Below are 26,903 nucleotides of genomic sequence, written 5' to 3' on the forward strand. Positions count from 1 at the left end.
TTTGTGACATCAAGCCAAGACATTCTCCCTAAGAAGGGCCTCATTTATAATCGACTGTAAATACTAGTGGATTTATTCAAACTAGGCCATGCCCCGTTGTTTTCCCCCATTTTCAAGGGTTTCCACATAAAAACTCTGGTGTCTCTTATGAGCGCTACTCATCTCTTATCTGCTTGTGTGATGGATCTTTGTACAACGCTAAGACATTAAACTATATATTTTTCTACCGCCGTGGATACTCCAGGACACAGGAATAATTATGTTCATAACTATTGATTTAAATTTAAATTTTATAGTTTGTAGATGTTTTTTGATAAAATTATTATGTGATGTAATGTGTAGTTAACACTCTTAAGTGTTGTGGATAAACTCTTTGAACTTGAAATGGATAATGTGGTTAAAGCTTAGTTCGGAAAATCTTTTTTATTGTTTCTTGAAGTAGCCTTTTACTACAAAAATTTTTTGTACTAAACAACTATTTTAAGAAGCAATAAAAAGCCAGTCACAAGCAAAATCTAATTTTGCTAATGCTAATATTATAATATATCGATTTAGGTTTTGATTGGGACGACTTTTTTGTTGCTTCTTAAAGCAACTTTATAGTATAAAATTTTAATTTTTGTACTAAAAAATTATTATAAGAAGCAAAAAAAAAAAAAAAATTTGTCCCAAACGAAATCTTAGTACCAAACTAAGATTAATTCTTATTAAAAATACCATATATTTCATTGAAATATCAATGAAATACATAGTTTTAAAATAACATGAATGGTCAAAATTTAAATTCATAGTATGATAATTAACTATAGTAATGTACAAATATTAAAAAAAAAAAAAAAACCTATATTAGTTATCATATAGACGATATAAGAAATTAAAATGAAAATAAATTAAATCAAAATCTATTGGAAGTGTATATTACTATCATCCAAAGAACAATCCTCTTAATATATTTATTTTCACAACAATAGCAAAATCAAATCTTTATCTCACTATATGAAATCCACTACTTAAATATATTTTATCCATTGTATGTATTCTATTAAGAGTCAAATTATAATTTAAATCTAATAAAAATATCATTTCTAATACTTTCTAATCATATTTTTTTACATCTACCTCTATCTTCCTTAATATAGACCATATTTAATACATCCACCCGCCTAACCGAATCATCAGAAAACCGAAGTTTTAAACTCTCTAATCTTAATACAATTTATTTTGTTCACTTTTATTATAGAGGATGGAACAATCATACATTAGTACATGCATCATATCACATGAAATCATGAACCAGATTGTTTTATTTTCTGATTCCATAAACAAAGTAGTGACTTTGAATTTGTAGAAGGATGCACAGGCAATAAGAGACCAAACAGTAGAACTGATATGCACCTTCAAAAAACCAAATGCTTCATCTTTGCAAATAAGCAAAGAAACATTGAAAAGTTACCAACTATTTCAAAGCCTAATTGTTTCAGAAATTTTTGCATGATATGAGATCTCCAGTTCTTCATGTAAACTTCCCTGCAACTCTTCCATAGAAATTTTGCTCTTAGAAATTAAAAAATCTTTAAGCATTTTCGTTGTATTTATCTAATACATCGTATACTTAAGACCTTATTTCTCTGATGAAATAAACTACAATGATACATATATCAGAAGAGTATTATATCCTAAAATTAAATAAAAAAAATTAAGAACTTGACAATAAGACTTAGACTTTGCATGGGATGGCTTTTTTGCTGCTTTTTAAAGCAGCTTTTAAGTACAAAAATTAAAATATTTGTACTAAAAAATTACTTTAAGAAGCAGTGAAAAAACTGTCAAACGAGGATTTAACCAGCAACAGAGACAGCTTCCTCGCATCTTTCAGACTCTGGAACTGAATTTTCTTCAGAAAAGCTGGGAGATTTTGGGGTCAAGCCAAGAATCTTGAACATCAATTGATCAGCATCGAAGTCATTGTTAGGAGTAGTTAATAATTTATCTCCAGTGAAGATGGAATTGGCTCCAGCTAGGAAACAGAGAGCTTGCTCTGGAATGGAGAACTTGACACGGCCTGCAGAAAGCCGAACCATTGCCTTTGGCATCACTATGCGCGCAGTTGCAATCATTCGAATCATTTCCCAAATCTCCACTGGCTGAAAAGATGAGAATTAGTGAGTTTGGCATCTTAGTTCCCCTATATAGTTCAACATAAAATCTTAAAACTGGATGCAAAATTTGATTTCAATGTGATGTTTACATCAAAATGATATTCTTGTTGAGGAGAAAATTTTGTTTCTGACAATAATCATCATCAAATATGTAAATTATGAACTATGATTTTAACATTTTAATGATATTCTCACAATAGGAGGGGTATAGACTTGGTGAGCTTTACCTGTAACTTCTAATGATTAGACATTTAGGTTTCATTTGGAACAGCTATTTTTTTTGCTTTCTAAAATAATTTTTTAGTACAAAACTAAAAATTTATTTTAAAAAACAGTAAAAAAGTTATCACAAACGAAACCTTAGACTTGTTACAACAGCAGTGATAAATTATTTGGGAACTGCTTTATGAATGGCTATTCTTCATTTTGCACTTAGCTAAGTGTAGCATGAAATATTAAATTTCTTCTGAGCAATTGATTTTTGCATAACTTCTAATAATATTAATTTGATGCATCCCCTTTGCGTCAGCTTTGACATTAATTTATCTAAATTTTTGTGCACTTAATTTTAGATGTACAAACCACCTAAGTAATAGATGCTACTACCACAAATCTAATCTCACTTGGAAGAGTAGCAAGCCTTCAATGCAAAACAACCTGAAAACAAAAGAATGAGTTTTCTCTGGTTAAGTCTAGCAATGCGTCCGAGCTTCATGAAGAAGTCAACGGTGGGATTCAACTCACTAAATAGTAGAAAAATGCCTAACTATTTTCTTTAATTGACGAGTAAACTACCAATCACTTTCTAAGGTAGTTCTAGACATCACTGTGGCCTTTTTAAATATAGAATACATCTTTGCTCAACCACCTACTAAATGTAAAAATCTTAACATCATTCAATTTTCTAAATTTTTTCTCTCCTTGCCATGATTTCATTTTCTCAATTTTATCCATCCTTACGAGCTATTTCATGATATTGTAATGGCACTATTTCAGAGAAAATACTTTATGATATTCTGAGGCCAATATTTTGAAGTTTTTGACCTCCTTAGTAGAGCGGACACCTAACTTTTCTATGATGAACCAAACATAAAATATTAAAAAATAAAGCCCCAAAAAAACCAAAACCAAGATTTATATTATTCGACCAAAAGCAGCTTCCATTCCTAGGAAAGAAAAGAGGCTCCAATCCATTTACACATCTATTAGTTCTGAGTGGAATCATATTGTATTGATCAATCGGGTTGTATTGTTGCCTAGGACCTCAAGTCAATTTATCGTGCTCGGTGTGGGGGGCGGGATCCTCCTGCTTGGGTTCGAGTACTTTGCACATGAAAATAATTTTTTTCCATACAATGCCCCGGAGTGGTGTACTTGAGCGCCACATCGTTGTGTACCAGAGCACCCCGGCGCTGTGTTCCCAAATGCCCCGGTGCTGCAAAGTTTGCTGGGAGAAATAACAGGAACAAAGCGCCGCAGTGCTACGAGTTTGAGCGCCGCAGCATCTTGATGATAGAAGCTTGAGTGCCACAGCGCTCCAAACTAGCGTTGCGAGGCGGACTAAACAGTTTTTCTTTCTCGTTTTTCTCAAGGGTGACATCCCTTGGTGTCATTAACTTCTTCTTTTGTTTTGAGTAGAGATCGGTGTATGAGACAAGAGAAACAAGGAGAGAGTGAGAGATAAGAGAGATTTGTACTTATTTCTCCCCTTTTTTTTCCGATTTCATATTTTTCCACATTAAATATTGGTGTCCTTTACTTTCCACTGTTTTTTCAGGTTTTTGTGTTTGTTTCGTTGTGGTGTTTACTTCCATCCCCAACTACATTGATGATGACATCCAAGAACTCTATAAGCAAAATTGATAAAGAAATCCTTCTCAAACCATGGATGGAGAACCCTCAAGCTCTCTCAAAACCAAGTCTTCTCTCCAATGCCAAAACTCATTTCTTGATTGCTTTCTATTGTGTGAACTTCATCCTGAAGATGGTATATTCCAGGGCACAGTAAGTGGTTAGATCATGTGTAATACTCTTCAGATCTAGTGCAAAATAATCCATTGATCATTACATTCATCATAAACTTTAAAACTTAACAATTCTACGATTTGAGTCTATTTTGAGACAAATAATTTTGCTAGAGTTGGACAAGAAAAAGATAAATGAAGGTTAGCATACAAGTTAAAACCTTGAAAAGTCAAATAAAATCCTAGACATCTGACACCTGAAACAGACCAAGTAAATGAGCAAATACTAAAGATCCACATAGATAATTCATCTTCCAAACCAGATCTTTGTTAAGAGGCTGTTAGGCTCCTAGTAGGATTTAATTGTCCTGTAAATCCAGATTTAATAAATCTTGCATGGGTTAAATCCTGAAAAACTATTTAGTAATAAAATATTAAATTTTAATTTATGTTTGTTTGATTAAAATCCTCTAATATTAATAAATAGAAGCCTTGGGAAGCAAGCGACATCCCCGAGAAGAGTGCTACCACCTTGAGAAGCAAGTCACCATATCGAAAAGAGTGCATATTAAATTTTAAAAGCCTAATATACATGCTATTTAATCTCCGATGATGGCCGAGTTGAATGTTTATATCAACAGGAGGGGATTAAATATTCAAAATGCCCTCAAATTTCTAGAAAATACAAATATTTTGAAATGAGCCCAAAGTTACCCCGATGATGGTCGTGCTGAAAGCTGATCTCAATCGGAGTGGATTTCAAACATTTAAAATACTCACGAATTTCAAAATTAAATCATATTTGGAACAAAATCTCGATAAATTTTGTAATATTCAAATGAAATTTATTCTTTAAAACTGCAAAAATCCATCCATCATTCGCAAACATTTGTTAAGGATGATGAATTTCAGAGTAACTTCAACTCACAAAGAGCAAAATGTCTAATTGAATGTATCATTGTGATTTATTCTCAAATGATTTCTCGCCAGCGGGGACGTGGCATGTCCCCTCTGACCGGTTGGTTTTGCTGCAAAGAAAATAGCACCACTATATCACGGTTACAATCAAAGCCTGTATGTTCTCCAATGGTTAAAAGCCCCTTGAGTAATGAATCACAGGGTGCATCCAATAAGGCATAAAGCTTTCTGTTAGATAAGATTGACTAAAATTTGTCTCCTTAAACAAGCATCCACCCCATGTCTACAAGGTCTCCTTGGACGAAGCAACCCATGGCTGCCAACAAAGATTCTTCGATCAGGTTGGGTCGACTACCTCCTCTGACTAAGTAGACTAGGGACCACGATGGCCCGGGACGACGGAACCAGGGGATCTTGATCGGGCTCATCATTATTTCCCCCACCATCCGCTTTAAGTATAAAAAAATAATAAATTTATAAATCTACAAAAAATTTACATGTTGCTACTATATGCAAGGTATTTCATACCTATTTAATGACTAGCCTTAATCGAAAGTGTTCTCTAGTGATCGAGAGGAGTAATTAACCATAGGTGTTTGCGCCTATGGGAAACCTAGAACCATATTTTAAATGAGGGCGAAATCTCTGGGTAGTGTTTTATCTCTAAGTTCATCTGCCTTCTAAAAATTTGACCCGGAACATCGTTAAAACTCTCCTACACAGGAGAGGCCGGGACACAAATTTTTGGAGCCCACAGATTTCTGGCGACTCAGCTGGGGATAGGTTTATCTTTCCATCTTCGGCTAGTCATATATAAGCTATAATACTAAATTCAACATCATAAAATATAATCTATAATTGCGAAAATATCACGCTTCTCTATTTATGTTATTTTATTTTATTGTGTCTCTGCATGTTGAAAGTGTGGGGTAATCTATCAAAACTTTGATCACTGATTCTTGTCTTTCATTTGTGCAGATGGATATTCAAAATACTCCTTTTACTGTAAAGCTTGGGCGTGGAGCAAATATCCGCCTAGCCAATGATGTAATAAATACTGGAAATACTGGGGCCATTATCCAGTTTGGTGGGCTACAGTTTCCTGCAGCTACTACAATGGCTGCCGCCATTCCTGTGAATGGCATGAACTCTGAAGGGTCCGCTGGGAGGATTTCTGCGTTCGAACGATTGTCACAATTGGAAGCTCCAACCACCAAGAGAACTGTGACTGGTGGAAGGGTTTCAGTGGTATCTTCCAATGCCACTTCTCTATCGACCGGGTTACCTGCATCCGAAAAATATAATGTTGAAGCCTCCTCATCTGGAGGAGGGCTTACGAGAAGACAAATAAGGAAGAGAAATGCAGAGTTACGCGCTCAATAGTTGCCGGTACCAGTCCATCCCTCCAACCTGCCAGCACACGAACCAGAGATCAATATTCCCACTCAGAACATATTCACTAACCTGAAGTGCATAAAGAGAAACAGTTCTTCTGGTGAGCTCAAGCGACCCTTCTGGGAGCGTCGACCTGAAGCCTCGACCCCTCAAAAAATGAGGGAGCCTGAACGTCTATCTGCTCGAGTCCACCGAGTGTTAAATACAGTCAAGGAGAAGGGCTTAATGAAGAAGAAGTTTCAAAGGCCACTAGTCATCGAGGCCAAGAAGACCCCTCAGAGGGAAAGGCTATCATATGCCATGATAGCAGAAAGGAGAAAAGAAAGGAAGCAAGCTCTGTGGAAAGCACATCGGGGCGTGACACTTGGACCGCATGTCCAAGAATCCACCGCCGAAAGGGCCCAATGGAAAGGAAAACAGATATGGAGGCCAAAACCTCACAAAGAAAATTCTAAAGGCGTGACATCTGGAGTATATTCCCAGAGATCTGTTAATAACAAAATCCAACAAGAATGGATTCCAAAGCAAATATTTCCTGATAATACTCATGGTGGTCAACACTTGGAGAATCTTCCAAAGGATCCCATCATCTAACCATAGCTTCTGAAGAGGAGAAGGTGCTTAATTTTGATCCTCTAGTTGAGAGTTTGTTGATGCCCAATGTAGAACCAGACGTTCATTGGAGACATCGTTCAGAAATTCATGTAAAAGAAGATAATGAAGAAGAAGAAACAATGGTTATTGAAGTTACTTATATGATAGGACATACCAGTAGACATTCAAGTTCACAAGATTATCAACAAGGAACATCAACTACCATTCCTCTTGATCTCTTGCAACAACAAAAAGGTGAAGAAAGATTATTTCCTATCTTAGAAAGTGAACGAGAAGGAAAAGGAGAAGAAGAAGAGGAAGAAGAACCAGTATTAATTGATGCTGTTGCACTGGCTCGAACACAAAGAAAAATGCAACGAGAAATGAAAAGGAAAGACAAAGAAATCTCTCAACTTAATGTCAAGATGAGTGAAATGATGACACAAATGAATATGATGATACAACTAATGCAAAAAGATGTTGTTGTAAATCTTGTACTGGTTCAACCTTCCAATCAACAAGCTTCTAGTAGTGCGCCAGTAAATCCTCCAATTAGCATAATGCCACAAGCATCTAGAGTACAAAATGTTCCCAAAGAAAGATCTAAAATCAATTCAGCTCCTCTCCAATCCACTTCTCAATCTGCTCCAAGTTCATCTGAACCAGTGACAGTTGATAAACTTGAGTCTTATTAGTGAGAAAATCAAGCCTGTTATTGCATCTGAGCAAGCAGAAAAGTTTGTAAAGGGCGCACATATCCTGCTGAGTATGATCAGGTGTCATATCCTAAGGGGTATTCAGTGCTAAAATTTAATACTTTAAATGGTACTGGAAATCCAAAACAGCAACTAGCTCAACTTAAATCAACTTGTGGGAACACTGGAGGTATAGATGCTTTGCTCTTTCGTCAGTTTATTAGCAGTTTAACTTCAACCGCTTTTGAATGATATACAGAACTGCCTAATGATTATATCAAAACTTTTGCTGAACTAGAGGTAATGTTTGTGAAGAGATTTGCTAGCACTTTGGAAAAGACTACCACGGTAGATCTCATATTAGAAAAACGAAAAAGTGATGAATCCGTAAAGAAGTATATCACTTATTGGAGAAATATGAGTATGAAATGTGAACAACAATTAGAAGAAGAGCATGTAATTCAATTATTGATGGGTAACATTGACGATAAGATGGTACCATATCTTTGCATGGCTTCAATTTTCACATTTCAAGAGTTACTAGATCGGGTAGCGAAATTTGAAAAGTTAAATCTTTTTTCAAGATCAGAAGGTTATATGGATAGATCCAAAAGAAATAAAGTTCCAGATACAAGAAGAGGTGAAGCTCGTGCTCCTATAATATTGATAAAGGAAAGCAATCAATCAATAAAGATGATAAAGATAAAGAAAGGGCCAAGTTTGATTCTCATCAAAAATTAATACTTGGAGGCAACAATAATAAACCAAGAAACTTTCGTACTAGAGGAGAACGTCATATACCAGCAACAGGAGAAGGTGATCGAGTAGTTCCATCTCTTTAAGAAAAAATGGCAAAAGAATATTCTTTCAGAAGAGATAGTGTGGCTAAATTATTTCGCCAAACACTTAAAGCAGGTCTAGAATTGCCAAAATCCAAAAGACCTGTAGAGGCAGATAAAACTGATGATCCTAATTATTGTCCATATCACCAAGTGATTAGTCATCCTATTGAAGATTATTATGTCTTCAAAGATTGGTTAGAGAAAAAGTATAAAAGGGGAGAATTCACTCTATCAAAGAGTGTTTTGGTGCAACCAAAGAAAGAATCAGCGAGAATGATTACATCCTCCCCGTATCATTAGTTGAAGAAACAAAAGACGCAGTGGTGCAAGAAGAAAAATGGGATATTGATATTTCAAAGAAGACAAAAAAGATGCTAAAGCAACTTGAAGGAGTTCCTGGTGTAAAATGGAAGTCTCCGATTGAACTAGTACTTGAATTAAAAAGAAAATCAAATACAAGTATATCTATTTCAAAATCATCAAATGGGAGACAATCTGATCAAGCTAGTTCGTCAGGTTTTAGCCAGGCACTACCAAGGAAATCAAGCAAGTCATTCCGACAAAGGAAGTTAAGGAAGAAGAAAACTATTATTCAGAAAGTATTAATAACCTTGAAGAATATTGTCAACCAGCAAGGCGTCCGATTACCTTATCTGATTTTATATCTCAGCTTCAAATAAATCAGATGAATGGAGATAATGAAAGTGATGACGAAGAATCCATGCCGGTTGAAACATGTCGGGTTATTTCAGCAACAGAGCAACTTTAAACATTTGTCAGCAAACTCCTTTTCAAATGCTTGATGAAGAATTTTCTTTTGCAAAAGAAAGAAATTCTAAAGGAATGACAACTCAAACATGTATGATGGTGCTACAAATAGGTGCTAGTTCAGAAGAAGATTTATGTTTTCCTGATGAAAGTAAATTAGAACAGACAGAGATATCTCATATGAAGCACATGAATGAAGGTAATGAGTCTGAGCACTCTGAACAATCCACTCAATCAATGAAAGAAGATTCTGAAGGAATTGATATGTCTGATGAATTTAAACTAAATAAAGTAGTCCAAGTATAATTGAGGATTGGTAGAAGGTTGCCATCACCACCGAAGAAAGGATTATTTAATAAAGATAAGGGTAAAGACTGATTAATGAAGATATCATTACTAATGATCCTAAGAAGAAATCTATGCAAAGCAAGGGAGTAGATTATAATATCTTATCTCATTTAAGAAAAATTCTTGCACAGCTCAGTGTATATGAAGCTTTGCTAATGTCAAAGGATCTTTGAGAAACTTTGATTCAAGCTCTTAGAGATCCAGAAAAATATGAAGCTTTTTTTTGTTGAAAGACGTTTAACTGAAGTTTTATAAACACAAAATGAATCAATCATTACATTCTATGAAGAAGATCTTATGCTTGGGACAACAGAGCATAATCGTCCTTTATATGTTATAGTAGAAAGTGATGGTATTCTAATAAGCAGAATTTTAATTGATCCTGGTTCTTCAATAAATCTCATAAGCTTGCGAGCATTGAAATTACTCTCACTTGATGTTCAACATCTTGGACAAGATAAATTGATGGTGCATGATTTTAATGAAAAAGGACAAAAAACTATGGGATCATTTGTTCTCCCTTTGAAGTTTGGAAAGATTTTTACATAAGCTAAATTTCATGTGATTGATGCAGATACTTCATTCAAAGCACTCTTGGGAAGACCATGGATTCATGAATATGGTATTATTCCATCAACTCTGCATCAATGTATGAAGTAATTGAGAGGTGGAGAAGAGTTCAGAGTTTCAGGTGATATACAACTTTTTTTTGTCCATGAAGTAAAAATTTATGAAGATGCAAAGTGCTTCATTCCGAAGGTACCAAAATCAATTAAATCCTATGAAAATATAACATCAGCTTCTAAAATTGTAAAGCAATCCAACAAGGATGCTGAAACAAAGCAATTAGGATGAAAGAAGGATATGCCGACTCTTCCTAAAAAAATTAATAAATCATCTAAACACAAAAGAGCTGTTCCTCATTTGGGAAGTGATACAGATGAAGATGATGACTTTTTTGTCAAATTTAAGAAATTGTGTAAGCCTTTGGCTAATGATGAAGTACAGAATACTTTGATTCTGAATATGATTGTGAATCTACGTATACAGGTAGAATACAGTCTATCTTTTTGAGAAAAATGACTAATTTGTCAATATCAAAAGATACATTTAAAGTTACAACTCTTCCTTCACAAAATTTTAGAGAAATCACTCCTCTTGAGATTCATAAGATTGAAGAACTCAACATTTTATGTAGCCCCTTTATTTGGTGATAATGGATCATGAAGCATATTATACAAATCCGGAGAGTATCATGATGAAAATGTTGATTGGCTCCTTCAATATTTTGAATATAAAGAAATAGTGCCTATCAGAATCCCAAAATATTATCCTAAAAGGATTCGACAAATGTTACGAAAAGAAGGAATTCATGGAGGGATAACTAAACGAAGAAGTCGTGTATTTTAAAGAACATGGTATCAAAAGAATTTACAAGCATCACGAAAAAGTGATTGTCTTACAACCAAGGGGCTTGGATTTATTATATTTAAATATTCACGGAGAAGGGCTTGTTATACAATCACAAGAAGATGTACGAAAGCTGAAGAAAAAGTGAAGAATGATTTTTATGAAGTAAATATCTCTGGTGATCAAGGCATGAAAGCTAAATCGGCACCCGAAGAACTTGAAGATGGTGGACAAGAAGCCACTATGGATGAGTTAAATGAAATTACTTTGGGAACTGAGGACCCTTGCCCAACTTTTATCAGCTCCCTACTACCAGAAAACCAAGTGGAAGAAATAAAAGAACTCCTCTGTGAATTCAGGGATTGCTTTGCCTGGACATATGCTGAGATGCCTAGCTTATCCCATGACGTAGCAGTTCACAGATTAGTCATCAAGCCTAACGCGGCGCCTATCAAACAAGCTCCAAGGAGAATGAGATTGGAGATTGAAGAGCAGGTGATTACAGAGACGAAGAAGCTCATAGATGCAGGCTTTATTCGTGAAAAAAAGTATGCTGATTGGATCGCTAATATTATCCCTGTAAAGAAGAAGAATGGTCAAATTTGTATATGTATCGACTTCAGGGACCTCAATAAAGCATGTCTGAAAGATGACTTTCCGCTCCCGATATCAGAACTTCTAGTTGACAATACATCCAATTATGTTATGTTCTCCTTCATGGACGGATCGTTGGAATACAACCAAATCAAAATGGCGCATGAAGATGAACAACACACATCATTCAGGACGCCCATCGGCATTTTCTGCTAAACGGTCATGCCCTTCGGCCTGAAAAATGCTGGTGCCACCTACCAGCGGGCAACGACTCATATCTTTGACGAATTAATACATCAGAAGGTCGAGTGTTATGTAGACGACTTGGTCGTTAAGAACATGAACTGCAAGGATCACCTAGATGACCTGAGGATCGTGTTCGAAAGGATCAGAAAATATGATCTAAAGATGAATCCTCTCAAATGTGCCTTTGGGATCTCCTCCGGCAAATTCCTAGGGTACGTCGTTCGTCACCGAGGAATCGAAATTGACCCCAACAAGATCAAAGCAATTATAGAGATGCCACCAGCAGGAAACTTGCGACAACTCCACTCCTTGCAAGGGCAACTGGCTTTCATTTGGCGGTTTATATCAAATTTGTCGGGTCACCTATTCTTGCAGCACCAATTCCAGGGAAGCCTCTTATATTATATACAACGACGCTAGAAGAGTCCCTTGGAGCATTGTTGGCTCAACACAATGAAGAAGGCAAGGAGAATGCTCTCTTATATATCAGTCGTAGATTAATAGGGGCAGAAATGCATTATTCCCCAATTGAGAAGCATTGTTTAGCATGGATATTTGCTGTACAAAAGCTTCACCATTATATGCTATCTCATAAAGTCAATTTAATTTCAAAGATCAATCCGTTGAAGTTCTTGATGACAAGACCAGCATTGACAGGTCGTTTAGCCATATGGGCAGTGATACTTTTGCAATTTGATATCATATATGATCCATAAAAGGCAGTGAAAGGTCAAGTCTTGGCAGATTTTCTCGCTGCACATTCCATCCCTGTAGATTCACCGCTCAATGATGATCTACCAAATGAACAAATTTTACTATTCAAGATAAAGAAAAACTACAAATTTGATAAATGTATTTTGATAGAGCATCATCAATTAAACCTTCTCAAGCTCCAAACATTCCAAAGGCTCGTGCTGGTGTTGGTCTCATCTTTATAACACCTAATGACGGGATAATCATATACTCATTTAGTTTGACTGAGCCTCGAACAAATAATGAAGCTGAATATGAAGCCTTGTAGGTCTTGAGATTGCTATTTCAATAGGGATCCAAAACCTTCATATTTTTGGTGATTCTTAGCTTATCATAAATCAAATATTGGGCCTTTGTAAAATGAATAGGCTTGAGTTAGCCTATTATCAAAAACGAGTTCATGAACTCATGAAACAAATTCCATACATCACATTTACTCGAGTTTCCTGAGCACAAAATAGCAAAGCAGATTCTCTCGCCAAGTTGGCAAAAGAAATGGCAAATATGAATGATTAGCCTGTGTTAATCGCAGTTCATACTCGTCGAGTGCTAGAGCTGGCAATTTTACAATCCCCGCTGGTAGAAGGTCATTAAATTCATGTAAGCATGATACACCTTCGATTGTTCCTCACACTCCACAACAAATCATTGGTGAAAACCAACAAAATAAATCACAAATTACTCAAGAAGATACAACTCTAAAGAGGTATTAAACTTTCGAAATGATGCATGCATGGTTGAAGAACAAGATGATTGGAGACAACCTTTCATCGATTATTTCAAAGAATGAAAGCTTCCAATAGAGAAATCGTTAGCTTCACAGCTTAGAAAAAGAGCTTTGCGGTATGCATTTGTTAATGACAGCAAGGATGTCTAGATCATTTAATCGATTAGTGCGTCCTCGAGCATTCCAGGAAGGGGAATTAGTCTTGGTGCTGAGAAGACCAATCATCCTGCATCGTAAAATGGGTGATAAATTTGAGCCTAATTGGGAAGGCCCGTATGCTATTGAAAAGGTATATCAAGGAGGAGCCTATCAACTGATTGATCTACATGATCAACGACCAATACCTCCAATCAATGGTAGATTCTTGAAGAAATATTACACTTAAACCTCTATTCAAGAAATTGCACTAAAAAGTCTCTCATGACACAGGGGGCATTTTTAAATATTTATTTGGGTCAAGATCATGTGTTGCATTGAAATCCCCAAATAAATATTTAAAATAAATAATAAAAAAATGATCGACATCGTTTAAAACGAAGATCGGAGAGCCTCGATCATAATGAGATGATTAAAATTTTATTTGATTACAAAATGGATCATATCGATACATTCAAGTTATCAAATATACCAAATAAAAGTTGCTTGTATGCGACACGATCAAACGATAATGTGTTAGTGGATGCGACGCTAGCAAAACACTATCCAAATGGCCTCCACTTGTAAAATAAGCTTCGTAGATGATTTTAGAGTATCGAATTTAACCAAAGAGGGATCCCGTGCACTCAAATTGAACGAAAGCGATCGAAATCGACGGACTACAGACATACTCGATGTTGCCCAAATGTCGTTCGTTTGCAAATTGAATTTCTCTGTTATGTTTGGAACGTTGCAAAATACTCAAAATTGACAAAAATATTGTCTAAATCCTTGCACGATTTGAAATATAAACTTTGGCTTGAGTTGCGAGACGACGACATGTAAATAAAAAAAATTAAAATTAAAAAATTAATAAGTGGTAAATATGCATTAAAAATAGATGATATTATATATGCATATGTATAAAATATGTCATGTATTGAATAAATTTTATAAATATAAATTATTATATTTAATTAACGGTTAAAATAATAATTAATATGCATACTATACTTAATATATTATTGATAATTAATAGTTAAAATATTTATTCATATATAAATAATAATGATCATTAGCTTTTTTGTATGTGTTTAAACTTTTCAATCAGTGGGACTCACGTTATAATTATTATAATTAATAATTAATTATAATTAAAAATAATTATTAAATTAATTATAATTAATAGTAATTAATTAATATAATTAAAATTAAATAGTATCTCCCTCTCCACTCTCTCTGTTCGACGGCTCTAAGGGATTTGGCCGAAGAAGATCGCGTAAGGGAGAGAGTTACCTTCTCAGGCGGCGAGCTCCTGTTGTTGATCCCGATCAAAATGTCTAACTTCCGATCCAATGGGGAGGGAAAGTCCGAGAAGGTGCGAAGTCGAACAGCAATGACGGAGCCGGAGAAGCAATACGAAAGGGAGAAAGTTCCTTCACAGTCCGGCGAGCTCTGTTCTTGCACCCGATCAAAATGTCGTAACTTTCGATTCAACAGGAAGGGAAGGTCGCCGAAGGAAGCCGAGTCGAGCAGCCCGAATGGAACCGGAGATGCGATCGAAAGGGAGGAAGTTAACTTCACAGTCTGGCGAGCTCACGTTGTTGGTTCCGATCAAAATGTTGCGGCTTCCGATCCTTCGCAGCCAACGACGCTATCGTCGTTGCTTCCGATCAAATGTTCTGACTTCCGATCCAATGGGAATGGAAAGTCGTCTGAGGAGTGACGTCGAACAGAGATGATAGAGGGCGGAGAAGTAGCGAGAGTTGGGAGAGTGAGCAGAGAAGATGGAGTGAGAGATAAGAGCGGGAATGAGAGAAAGAGCCTCGGCCCCGTTGCTTCGTGCCGACTTTAATGAGTCGTGCGGATGATCGTGGGAGAAGAGACATCGACGTGCGAAATGCGGCGACGACGTGCGGGCAGGTACGATTTTTTTTTTTCTACAGAGAAGGGTCAACAGCGGGATCCCTCTTTGGTTAAATTCAATACTCTAAACTCATCGACGAAGCTTGTTTAACAAGTGGAGGCCATTTGGATAGTGTTTTGCTAGCGTCGCATCCACTAACACATTATTGTTTGTTCGAGTTGTTGCATACAAGCAACTTTAATTTGGTATATTTGATATCTTGAATGTATCGATAAGATCCATTTTGTAATCAAACAAAATTTTAATCATTTCATTATGATCGAGGCACTCCGATCTTCATTCTAAACGATGTCTTTCGTGCAAAATATATAGAGGTCAACAAATGCCCCCAACAAATGTGGTGCACGTCTAGAGTGGACCATGTTTGTTGCAAACTAGTTAGCCCTACAAATCTCCAAATATCTTATGTGAGGTCAACATGAAGCAGACCATTACCAATATTTTGAATGGATAGTTACTGGCCATTGCCTAGCATAACTTGAGAGCTTCCTGTATATGGTTCAGATGAGCTGAAATGCGAAGAATCTGCTGTGAGATGTGTGGACGCACCGCTGTCCAAGTACCAATCATTTGATCGATTTTCTTCTGTTGGACTAAAGAGAGCAGATTTGGATGACGGTTCTTGATACGTGGTATCATGTCTGTACCAGCATTTGATAGCAGAATGTCCCTGCTTCAGACAGATTTGACAAACTATATTGTGGTTTGATGATTTGTCACCTCGTCCCATAGGATTTCGAGGATTGTTGTTGTTCGAAGATCGTCTGCGACTGTATCGACCTCGCCCTCGCCCTCTAGGTGCAGCTAATGCCATTGTTTTATCTGAAATTTGTAATGATTGCAGATCCCGGGTTGCTTCTTGAGCCAGAGTTAATTCTTCACTACATAGCAAAGTATAGAGTTCATCAAGGCTTAACGGTTCACGGCTTGTGTGAATAGCTGTTTTGAAAACTTGATAGTTTGTTAGTAGCACATTTAATGTGTACAGTATCACATCTTCTGAGACAATTTGATAGCCCGCAGCCGTAATCGCGTCAACTTTGGATTTTACCTGAAGTAGGTATTGAGTCATGGTTTGATCTCCTTTTGAGATACAATGAAGTTCATTTTTCAACTGCATGATGCGCGATCTCGTTGATGCTTGAAGACGATGATTCAGAGTGGTCCAAATGTCCGCACAATGCTCTAACGATAGTACATACGGCAAGATGGAACTAGAAATGACAGACAGCAATGCCGCAGCAAGATTCTAGTCAATCAGAACCCAGGTAACATGCGACGAGTGAGTGCCATTGGAGGTAGAAGCTTGCTATGTCAGACAGGGACTTGATCCATCAAGAAATCCCTTGAATCCATTCGCTGCGAATATCTTTTCAATTTGAGATCGCCATATCGAAAAGTTTTCAGAAGTTAACGACGACGACACAAGATTCTTGATATTTCTAATCAAGAATTTCAATTGCGGAGGAATTGGCACTGAGTTGATAGACGAAATGCTATCAATAGACGGTGGGGAGGAGGTAGATCCAGTCATGAGGAGATACGAAGAAGAGGGATCTCGAAAAAAAAAAATTCGAAGATCAAGATCAACTGTGCTCTGATACCATGTAAACTAAACGAAACATGGAACTCACAGACATAAATAAAAAATAGAGCAAATGGTGTCTCTACTTTATTTCTTAACCAATGTCATATATTTATACAGTGTATTCTACGTTACACCGTTTTGGTTCGTACAAGCCGTACTGTCCAGGCTGCCTTTTAACCATATGTATGATGTCTCCAGCTGTTCTTGTTCTTGTTTTGTATTATTCTCTAACACAAACCACCTAAGTAAATAGATGCTACTACCACAAATCTAATCTCACTTGTAAGAGTGACAGGCCTTCAATGCAAAACAACCCCAAAACAAAAAATGATTTTCTCTGGTTATGTCTAGCAATGCGTCCCAGTTTCATGAAGAAGTCAACAGTGGGATTCAACTCACTAAACAGTAGAAAAATGCCCAACTACTTACTTTAATTAGCGAATAAACTACCAATCACTTTCTAAGGTAGTTCTAGACATCACCGTGGCCTTCTTTAAATATAAAATACATCTTTGCTCAACCACCCACTAAATGTAAAAATCTTAACATCATTCAATTTTCTAAATTTTTTCTCCTTACAAGCTACTAAATGAAATTGGTATGCCAGGATTTCATTTTCTCAATTTTATCCATCCTTGCAAGCTATTTCATGATATTGTAAGGGCATTATTTCAGAGAAGATAATGATATTGTGAGGCCAATATTTTGAAGTTTTTGGCCTCCTTAGTTGAGCGGACACCTAACTTTTATATGATGAACCAAAACATAAAATATTAAAAATAAAGAGAAAAAAAAAACAAAAACCTAGATTTATATTATTTGGCTAAAGCAGCTTCCGTTTTAGGAAAGAAAAGAGGCTTCAATTCACTCACACATCTGCTAGTTCTCAGTGAAATTTGATTGTGTTGATCAATCGGATTGTACTGTTGCCTCGGACCTCAAGTCAATTTGTCATGCTCACTGGGGGGATCCTCCTCCTGCTTGGGTTCGGGTGCTTTGCACATGATTTTTTTTTTCTAAACAATGCTCCGGTGCCGTGTTTTCGAGCGGCCTGGTGTTGTGTTCTCAAACGCACCGATGCTGCAAAGTTTGCTGAGAGAAATGACAAAAACAGAGAGCCGTTGGGCTATGGGTTTGAGTGCCGCAGCATCATGATGACAGAGGCTTGAGTGCCGCAACGCTCCAAACTGGCACTGTGAGGTGTACTAGATAGTTTTTCTTTCTCGTTTTTCTTTAGGATGGCGTCCCTTGATATTATTAACTTTAACTTTCTCTTTTATTTTGAGTAGATAACGATGTAAGAGATAAGAGAAGCAAGGAGAGAGAGAGAAGAGAGATATGTACTTATTTCTCCCCATTTTCATAGTGAATTTCTTGGTGTGAGATAACTTCATTATTTTTTCCCGATTTCAGATTTTTCCACATTAAATCTTGGTGTCCTTTACTTTCCGCTATTTTTCTATTTTTCATATTTTTTTCGTTGCGATTTTTACTTCCATCCCCAACAACATTGATGATGACCTCAAAGAACTCTACAAGCAAAATTGATAAAGAAATCTTTCTCTAGCCATGGATGGAGAACCCTCAAGCTCTCTCAAAATCAAGTATTCTCTCCAATGCCAAAGCTCATTTCTTCATGCTGCCAAATCTCTTTAGAGAATCGAGAGCTTTCTCTGGTGGGGTCAAGTAACCGAGCAAAGGGTAAGCAGTAAATCATGAGGTATATTCTGTACAACTGTTGCATGCGAGAAACAATCCAAGGAAAAAAATTTCATGAGGCATTTCTAACAATTTAAAACCAAAATCAAGAGGCTTGATTGCCTTCGATTGAGTGAACTTCTCCTGAAGATGGTATATTCCAGGGGCACAGTAAGTGGTTAGATCACGTGTAATACTCTTCAGATCTAGTGCAAAATAATCCATTGATCAATACATCGTCTTAAACTTTAATACTTAACAATTCTACTATTTGAGTCAATTTTGTGACAATAATTTTGCTAGTGTTGGACAAGAAAAAGATAAATGAAGGTTAGCATACAAGTTGAAACCTTAAAAAAGTCAAATAAAATCCTAGACATCTGACAGTTGAAACAGCCCAAGTAAATGAGCAAATACTGAAGATCCACATAGATAATTCATCTTGCAAACCAGATCCTTGTTAAGAGGCTGTTAGGCTCCAAGTAGGATTTAGCTCATGTAGGATTTAATTGTCCTGTAAATCCAGATTTAATAAATCTTGCACAGGTTAAATCCTGAAAAACTATTTAGTAATAAAATATTAAGTTTTAATTAATGTTTGCTTGATTACAACCCTCTAATATTAAAAATTAAATAAATTATCAAAATTTATAAAAATAATCTAATAAATTGCCAATAATAAATCATCTGCCACACACCATAACACCCCCCATCCCCCATCATTCTCCTCCATCAGCTCCAAACAAATTCCTGAAATCCTCGGGGCAAAGTGAGGAAGTCTATTACGCCGGCTCCCTCTACAGATTGTAAAAATAAATCATCTGCCACTACCAATCAATAAAGAAATTATATAAAGCGATAAAATCAAAGCATCAATAAAGATTGTAAAAATCATATAAATATCGTAAAACTCTATAATAATATACACATGATATCATGTTATTTTATATCAGTATCTTAATCATGCTCAGTATATCACGTGTTTAGTATGTCACATGCTCAATATCAATACAGTGTCATCAATAAAATTGGTAGCAGTAACAATAAAGCAATGCAGTAACAATAAAATAATGTAATAACAGTAAATTAGTATAATAATTATAAGGTTGTATAATAATTAGTGCAATAACAGTAAATATAATTTATTTAATTTTTAATATAAAATTCAAAATAAATTCTCTTATATTTTCAAATTTGAAGCAAAAAAAAAGTCAAAAATATTCATAAAATAACCATTATTTTTTGAAAATTTTGATAAAATCAGTTTGCGAAACGACACCTAACCATTTCAAACCACTGCTTGTACCGATAGATATCAATTTCTATACTAAGAATTTATGCCAATGTCAAAAAATTAGGGAAAAAAATATTATAACTAGAGCACAATAATAATCATGTTTTAGAGAAGAAGATTTATAATTTGGACTTATAATGACTCATGAAAAAATTTAATCCACTAGGTCAAAATATAGGTTATCACAAACACAACCCACCCCTTTTAAGATTCTCTGTGGGAGAGATCCACCTCATTTGGGACATAAAACTACATCGGTATCCAATGCAAATTAATACTTAGAGGAGAGGGACAAAGTATTATCTGAGCTCAAGGGACATTTGTTGACAGCCCAGCAGATCATGAAAAAGAAGGCTGATGATCACAGAAGATATGTGCTCTTTGAACCAGGAGACACGGTTTACTTAAATCTGAGATCCTAGAGGCACAAAATACTAGTTAGAAGGAGGAATGAGAAATTGTCCCCATAATACTTTGGGCCTTAACATAATGGAGTAGTGGTCTATCGAGTAAGGCTACCACCATCATCATCAGTGCACCTGGTAGTTCATGTCTCACAGTTGAGGAATATGATAGAAGAGCACACACTATCTTCATTACCCCTAAGTTTGATAGAAGACGTGGAGGTCATTTTGGAACCACTAGAAGTAGAAGGGATGCGGGGAGGAGAGATAGGGGTACATGAGGTGCAAATTAAGTGGAAGAATTAGTTGAAGCATGATGCTACATGGTTACGCCAACTCCCTCTACGGGCAAGAGCCATCTGCTTGGTTTAGATGAACCAAACCAATCCTGGTTCAGAAGAACCAAACCCAACAGAAAAGCTAGGAAGAAACATGGAGGGGATTTCGAACCCTCTTGTGGGGGCCAAGAGAGTTATAATTCAATATGGAAGGAGGAGAAATAGAGGGAGAGAAATTTAGGAAGGTTTTAATTAAAATCGTGAGGGAATTATTTGGAGAAATAGATCCAAATTGAATTCAAATGTGGAGAGGGAATCATTTGTGGAAAGTAGGCTGATTTTAGCAGGAATTAGGGGAGCCTATTTAAGACTAATTATGTTGTATTTTAAGTTTATACAAATTATTTCTACTGTAGCTTTTCTATTGGTGAGATTCCTAGCGGTGTCTAGGGTTTGTAAGAGAGCCGATCAACCTCTCAAATATTATTGAAGTATTAATCAAATTCCATTGCTATCTTCAAATTCTTCCAATTTTCTACTTGTTATAGCTGTTACTTCCAAAATGCATCAAAGTCACGATGGGAGCTTAGTAGATGAAATACTCAACTGGTCCAACTCAGCTAAACCGGACACCTAAGCAGGCAAGCAAAACCAAATTGGGCCGACCAGTCGCGCGGGCCACACGCGGACGCGAAAGTGGCTGGGAAGGTCGAATAGCGTGTTTTTGTGAGGAATCCAATGCGGGAGTGAAAAACAGCGACTCCTCACGGGAGATAACTTTTTGCTCACTCCAATGAACCAAACAATCGAAGGAAAATTCTGAACAAGCGGAAGAAATGATGGAGAAGAAAGAAAAGGAAATTTTGGAGAAGAGAAAAAGAAAACGGATAAGGAATATGAAGATAGTGCTTGTAAAATGTTTATATTCTTTCTTCATTAATAAAATAGGTAAGTAAATTATTTCCTTATTTTATTATTGCTTTGGTGAAGAATAAATTATGGGCAAAGAGTAATTGGAAGGAAGGTCGCCGAGGTATTTTGATTTAGTTTTAATTTAAAATAAGAATAGTTAACTTTCAATAATTTTAGAAATTAACCGGCAGTCGATGAAAATTCTTGTATAAGATATATTTGTTTATTTAATTTAGCGAAGTTGAATGCAGGAAAGAAGAAAAAGGAAGAGTGTTCAACTACTTTAGTGAAAGATAAGTTATTTTATTTTTATTTTATTTTATAAATGGAGGAATAAAATGGCTGAAAAAGATGAATATATTTACAGAAGAAAACGATCGAATGAAAACAGGTAAAAATCTAATTAATGTATATGTTCAAATTTGTAATTAGCTTTTCAATTTTATGGGGGATGTTAGTTGTTAAATGTTTATGTATTTGAAAGAAATGAATTTAGTGTCCGACCGTCCGTTCATATCTCGTTAATTCAAGTATACGGGCTGGATCGTGACAGTAGATATGGCATTGATAGGATCAATGATATGTGAAGGAAAAGAGGAGTCCGTAAACTCCGCATATTTAAGTTAAAATTGGTTAAATACCCAGATTTAGTAAATCAGGGATTTAGGTTAAAATAGGTGGGAGAAATAAAATTTAACATTTTGGAAGATTTAAGTTCTCTTCTTTTACTGTTTAGCAAGATTTGCTTTCAATCTTGCTTAAGTCATGCTCAAAATTTGAATAAAAAATCTATCATTTTCTATTTAAATGTCCCTAAAATAGTTGACATTATAAAGCATTGCAACAGAAAGAAAAGGAAGTTTTACCACCTAAAAAATCAGCAATATGCTCTAGTACATCCCCATTTTACAAAAAAAGAAGCCTAAAGATTACCTTCTGATCTTGAAGAGGAGTACCCTTGACTGCAACCAACGCATTAATGGGAACACTCTCAGGATGGTTAGGAAGGGTTGCCAGTGTATGCAATAAACCCACGCGATCTTCTTCTGCTTCACCGAGACCAATAATTCCTCCTGAATTTAAGATAACAGGCAGCATTTCATTTCATAATATATAAACAACGGACCTTTTGGTAGGATTTCTGCAATTTCAAAAGATAAATAGATTCCTTTAACGGCAAGATCATCTCAGAACCTAAGTCTAAGCAATCACAAAACTGAATTTAGTAATGGTATAGAGCAGCATGTTCTCTAATGGGCCAGTACAGTAATTACATGGCATAAAGTGCAACGAAGTTATTGATACTAAAATAGGCCCCAAAAGAAATTCCATCAACTATTCTTTGCGTCAAAAACTACTACAAATTTGCAGTAAATTAAAGAAAATAAATTACCTGAGCAGACACTAATTCCTGCCTCACGGACATATTGAAGCGTTTCCAACCTTTCATCATATGTTCTGGTGGTTATTATATTTGGATAGTGCTCTCTTGAAGTATCAAGATTATGATTATATGCAGTAAGGCCAGCCTTCTTAAGCTCTAACGCTTGCTGCTTCTCAAGCATACCCAGTGTGCAGCAAACTTCCATTCCCATGTCCCTGAAGCATTGGTTACAATAGCAAATTACATAAAAAGCAATTTAGCATAAAAAAATCGGGCATTGGAAGAGAGTAAAACGAGAATAAACGGTAGACAAAGAAAAGCTGAATGCATTGTGCTTTTGATATGAGAAAAGACTTATAAATAGTATCAGTCCAGTAATGATGTAAAGCTTGGATATTGTTTTTGACCAAAATCCAAGTGAATAAGAGGTATATAACTTTCAAAAAGAAGAATGAGTGATGTGTTTAAAGAAGTTCAACCAGAAGAGATAGATGAGAAAAAAGAGCGCTGAGAAGATTTAGCTGCTTGCATTAAAAAAAAGGAACCAAACGCTAAAGTGCTTAATATTCAGAAGCATGGTGCAACAGAAACATGAAGCAGTGGTTCTACAAGATGAAGACACTGATAGCCTTGAACCATCACCCTGCCACAGGCCCAAATCTTGGTAGAAATGTTAAAGCACAGACTACAAAAATCCTGATAAGATTTAATGCAAGAGATTTTGCATAACATGTGTCCATTCAACAGTAAGGGACTGTAAAAGGGTAAATGTTGAAATATTATGGCTTTTTTTGTTTTGTGTGCGGACAATTGCTAAATGTATTTTATTAGAGACCAAAGTTCTTGTTCTTGTTGATGATATGATTGATATAAAATTTATCCTGATATTGTAGTCTAAGACATGCTTACACTCCAATAATAATCCTTCTTGGTAGTGATTCTTATGAAATTCCGGATGATATTATTATTTTTACTGCACTTGGCAGAGATGGTAAGAAAATTTTGATTGGTTCTACCAAGGGGTGTAAACAAGTCAAGTAGCGCACGAGTCATGCCTAACTCGAGCTAAACCTGCTGGCCAAATCATGAGCTCAGAGCGATGTGGTAAAAACGAGCTCGCAAGTAACTCGTGAGATCCCATCAAAGAGGACTATCGCTTATCACGTATTCGCCTGTGTCTGAGAAGAAAGGTTGTGTGGTTGTTGCATGAGAAGAGCAGAAATAGTTTTGTTTTTTATTTAGGGAATAGCAATAGTATTTTTTCCCTTATTCAATGCTGCATTTTATTTTCCCAACAAACTGTTGTACTTCACTGTCACTGCATTTTATTAATGCTTGGCCGCCTTATAATTATTTGTTTTCAAATACAGCTGTACGTTTCTTGGAAAGCATCATTTATTCTTTTTGGGGTTTATGTATGTTTTTTGTTTAGAGAAAAAAGATTTAGTTAATTAAAAAAAAATCAGTTATATTATTAAGAACCCTCACGTGAGCCGAGTCTCTTCAAGCTCGAACTCGTGCTCAATAAGCTCGACTTGTAAGCTCGTTAAGGAGCCGAACTCGAGCCGGCTTGGCTCACTTACACCCCTAGTTCTACCTCTCCTAATCTCAGTAGGGGAAACAGACTAAGGCCTTCATGATAAGTCTGTTAATTCTCTTGAGGTTAATTTTTTAATATATCGAGGAACGATTAATAAACAGCTCATAATATAGATAAAGAAAGAAATCGTTCTTCTGATTCTACCTTCTCCAGCTTGGGGGGGGGGACAAGTCACAGTCTTGTGGGCTCCGAAAATTCGGCCCCGGGCTCCCCGCCGCGCTAATTGTTTGCTTTTATTTGGCGAGAGGAGTTTTAACGGAATAAGTTCCGAGGAGAATTTTGGAAGGCAGGTGGGTTTATAGATAAGACACTACCCAAAGATTTCACCCTCATTTTGTGAGGACTTTATGATCTGAGTTCTGGTTTCCTATAGGCGCAAGCCCCTATAGTTAATTACCCCTCCCGATCACGAGAGAGAACTTTCGATTAAGGCTAGTCGTCAATCAGATACGTAGAGATATGTGTTATCTGGCATATAGTAGCAGCATGGATTTGCATTTGAAGATTGGATATTGGAAGTTTGAAGATTTTGGAGGATTTGATATTTAAAATAAAAATTGCACCATCTTACACTTAAAGCGGATGGTGGGGGAATGGATGATAGACCCGATCAAGATCCCATGGTTCCGTTGTCCCGGGCCACCGTGGTCCCTGATCTACTTAGTCAGAGGAGGTAGTCGACCCAACCTGACAGAAGAATCCTTGTCGGCAACTATGGGTTGCTTCGTCCAAGGGTACCTTATAGACCTGGGGTGAGTATTTGCCTAAAGGGACAACTTGTAACCCACCTTAGCTAACAAAGGGCTTGTGCCCTATCGATCATATCCTATTGATTCATATCTCAAGAATTTAATGCCAACAAGGAACGTATTGACTCTGGCCATAACCAATATTTCGTGGTGCCATTTGGCGGCAAAACCACTCGGTTCAGAGGGCCCCGGGTCATAACCGTTTATCCTGCGGTGCCATTTGACAGCAAAACCGTCGGTTAGAGAACGCGTACCATGTCCTTACTGGCAGAAGATTGTTTGAGAATAGATCATAGTGATATTTTCGACTAGGCATATGGCTCTTTGTGAGCTGAAGTTATATTTGAATATGTCCACCTCGGCAAACTGATGCGGAAGATCGATGGATTTTGCTTTAAGCGTTCAATGGTTTGATTTTCAATTTTAAACATTTTTTGGATTTTCGAATTTTGGGATTTTTGTAGAGTTTTGGATTTGATGGGCATTCGAATATTTGGGAGACATTTGGAAATGTTTGTGAATCCCTCCGGTTGAGATAAACATTCAGCACGACAATCATCGAGGTGTTTGGGATCATTTCCATTTGTTTGAACCTTGTCGACCCTATCAACATGCCGATAGGGGATCGGGTTTCATAGTCTTTGTGTCATTGTTTGTGAATTTCTTTGTTAAAGGCCTTAAAGACGTAATATGAATGTATAAAATAAATATTCCAGTCAACTTCGTGACCGCATATTTATCCGATGTTTCGAACCTTGTCTACTCCTATTTACCTGCTTAGGAGGATCGGGTTTCGAAGGCTTTATGACTTTATTAGTAAGTTCTCTTTATTATAGACCTTGACGGTCTAATATGGATGTATTAAGACAAATATACCGGTCGCCGCAATCGTATATTTGTTCAATGGTTCGAACCCTATCGACTCCTATTGATCCGTATAAGAGGATCGGGTTCGAACCTGAATTCACTTATTGACCCGCGCAACATCCCTAGATGTCACATGTATACCGATAACACGCTCGTCGAGGCCCATGCGGGTTTTATGATTGCTTTTACCCCTTTCAGTGTACCTATGTGTACACAATTTATAGTGCACGTGCAAGGGTATTTTATCATATTTTGGTTGTGCGGATAATTGAGGTTTGAATGCACATCATTTCATTTGAGAGCCTATACACGCCTTATGTCCTATAGTATGAGTATTGCGGATCCGGTGGCGGGAAGGTCTTGATGTTGACTCCTCCTTTCTCATTCACCGGGGATGGACTTCTTTGAAGTTTGTGACCACTGCTTTGGAACGAACTTCTTTCAGGGTCTTTAGTGTGTTAGGCTTGTTATTTCTGATGTTTGTGGATACCAGAATTATTTCCTTCCTGAGTACAGGATCAAGAAGGAATTTTGAGACACCAAGAAGTTTAGTTCGAATTTGCTCAAACATCTCTTCCATTCTACCAGGAGGTGTCCTTTTCCATACATCGAATTGCCCTTGTACCCGACGTACTTGAAGATCTTGATCACCAT

The 26,903-nt window shown here is 36.4% G+C and overlaps 1 protein-coding gene across 1 annotated transcript; it reads right to left on the bottom strand.

The window, feature by feature from the left end:
• Positions 1-1,541: 1,541 nt before the first annotated feature.
• On the bottom strand, positions 1,542-23,248 carry LOC110095699 (biotin synthase, mitochondrial; the record flags this gene model as incomplete). Its single annotated transcript, XM_020821341.2, is given in 3 exon segments — positions 1,542-2,144; positions 22,583-22,722; positions 23,043-23,248. Coding segments are annotated over 3 exon segments (652 nt in total), but the record flags the coding sequence as incomplete, so codon positions are not given.
• Positions 23,249-26,903: the final 3,655 nt, after the last annotated feature.

The sequence above is a fragment of the Dendrobium catenatum genome, unplaced genomic scaffold (genome assembly GCF_001605985.2).
Source record: "Dendrobium catenatum unplaced genomic scaffold, ASM160598v2 fragScaff_scaffold_560, whole genome shotgun sequence".
Classification (NCBI taxonomy): domain Eukaryota; kingdom Viridiplantae; phylum Streptophyta; class Magnoliopsida; order Asparagales; family Orchidaceae; genus Dendrobium; species Dendrobium catenatum.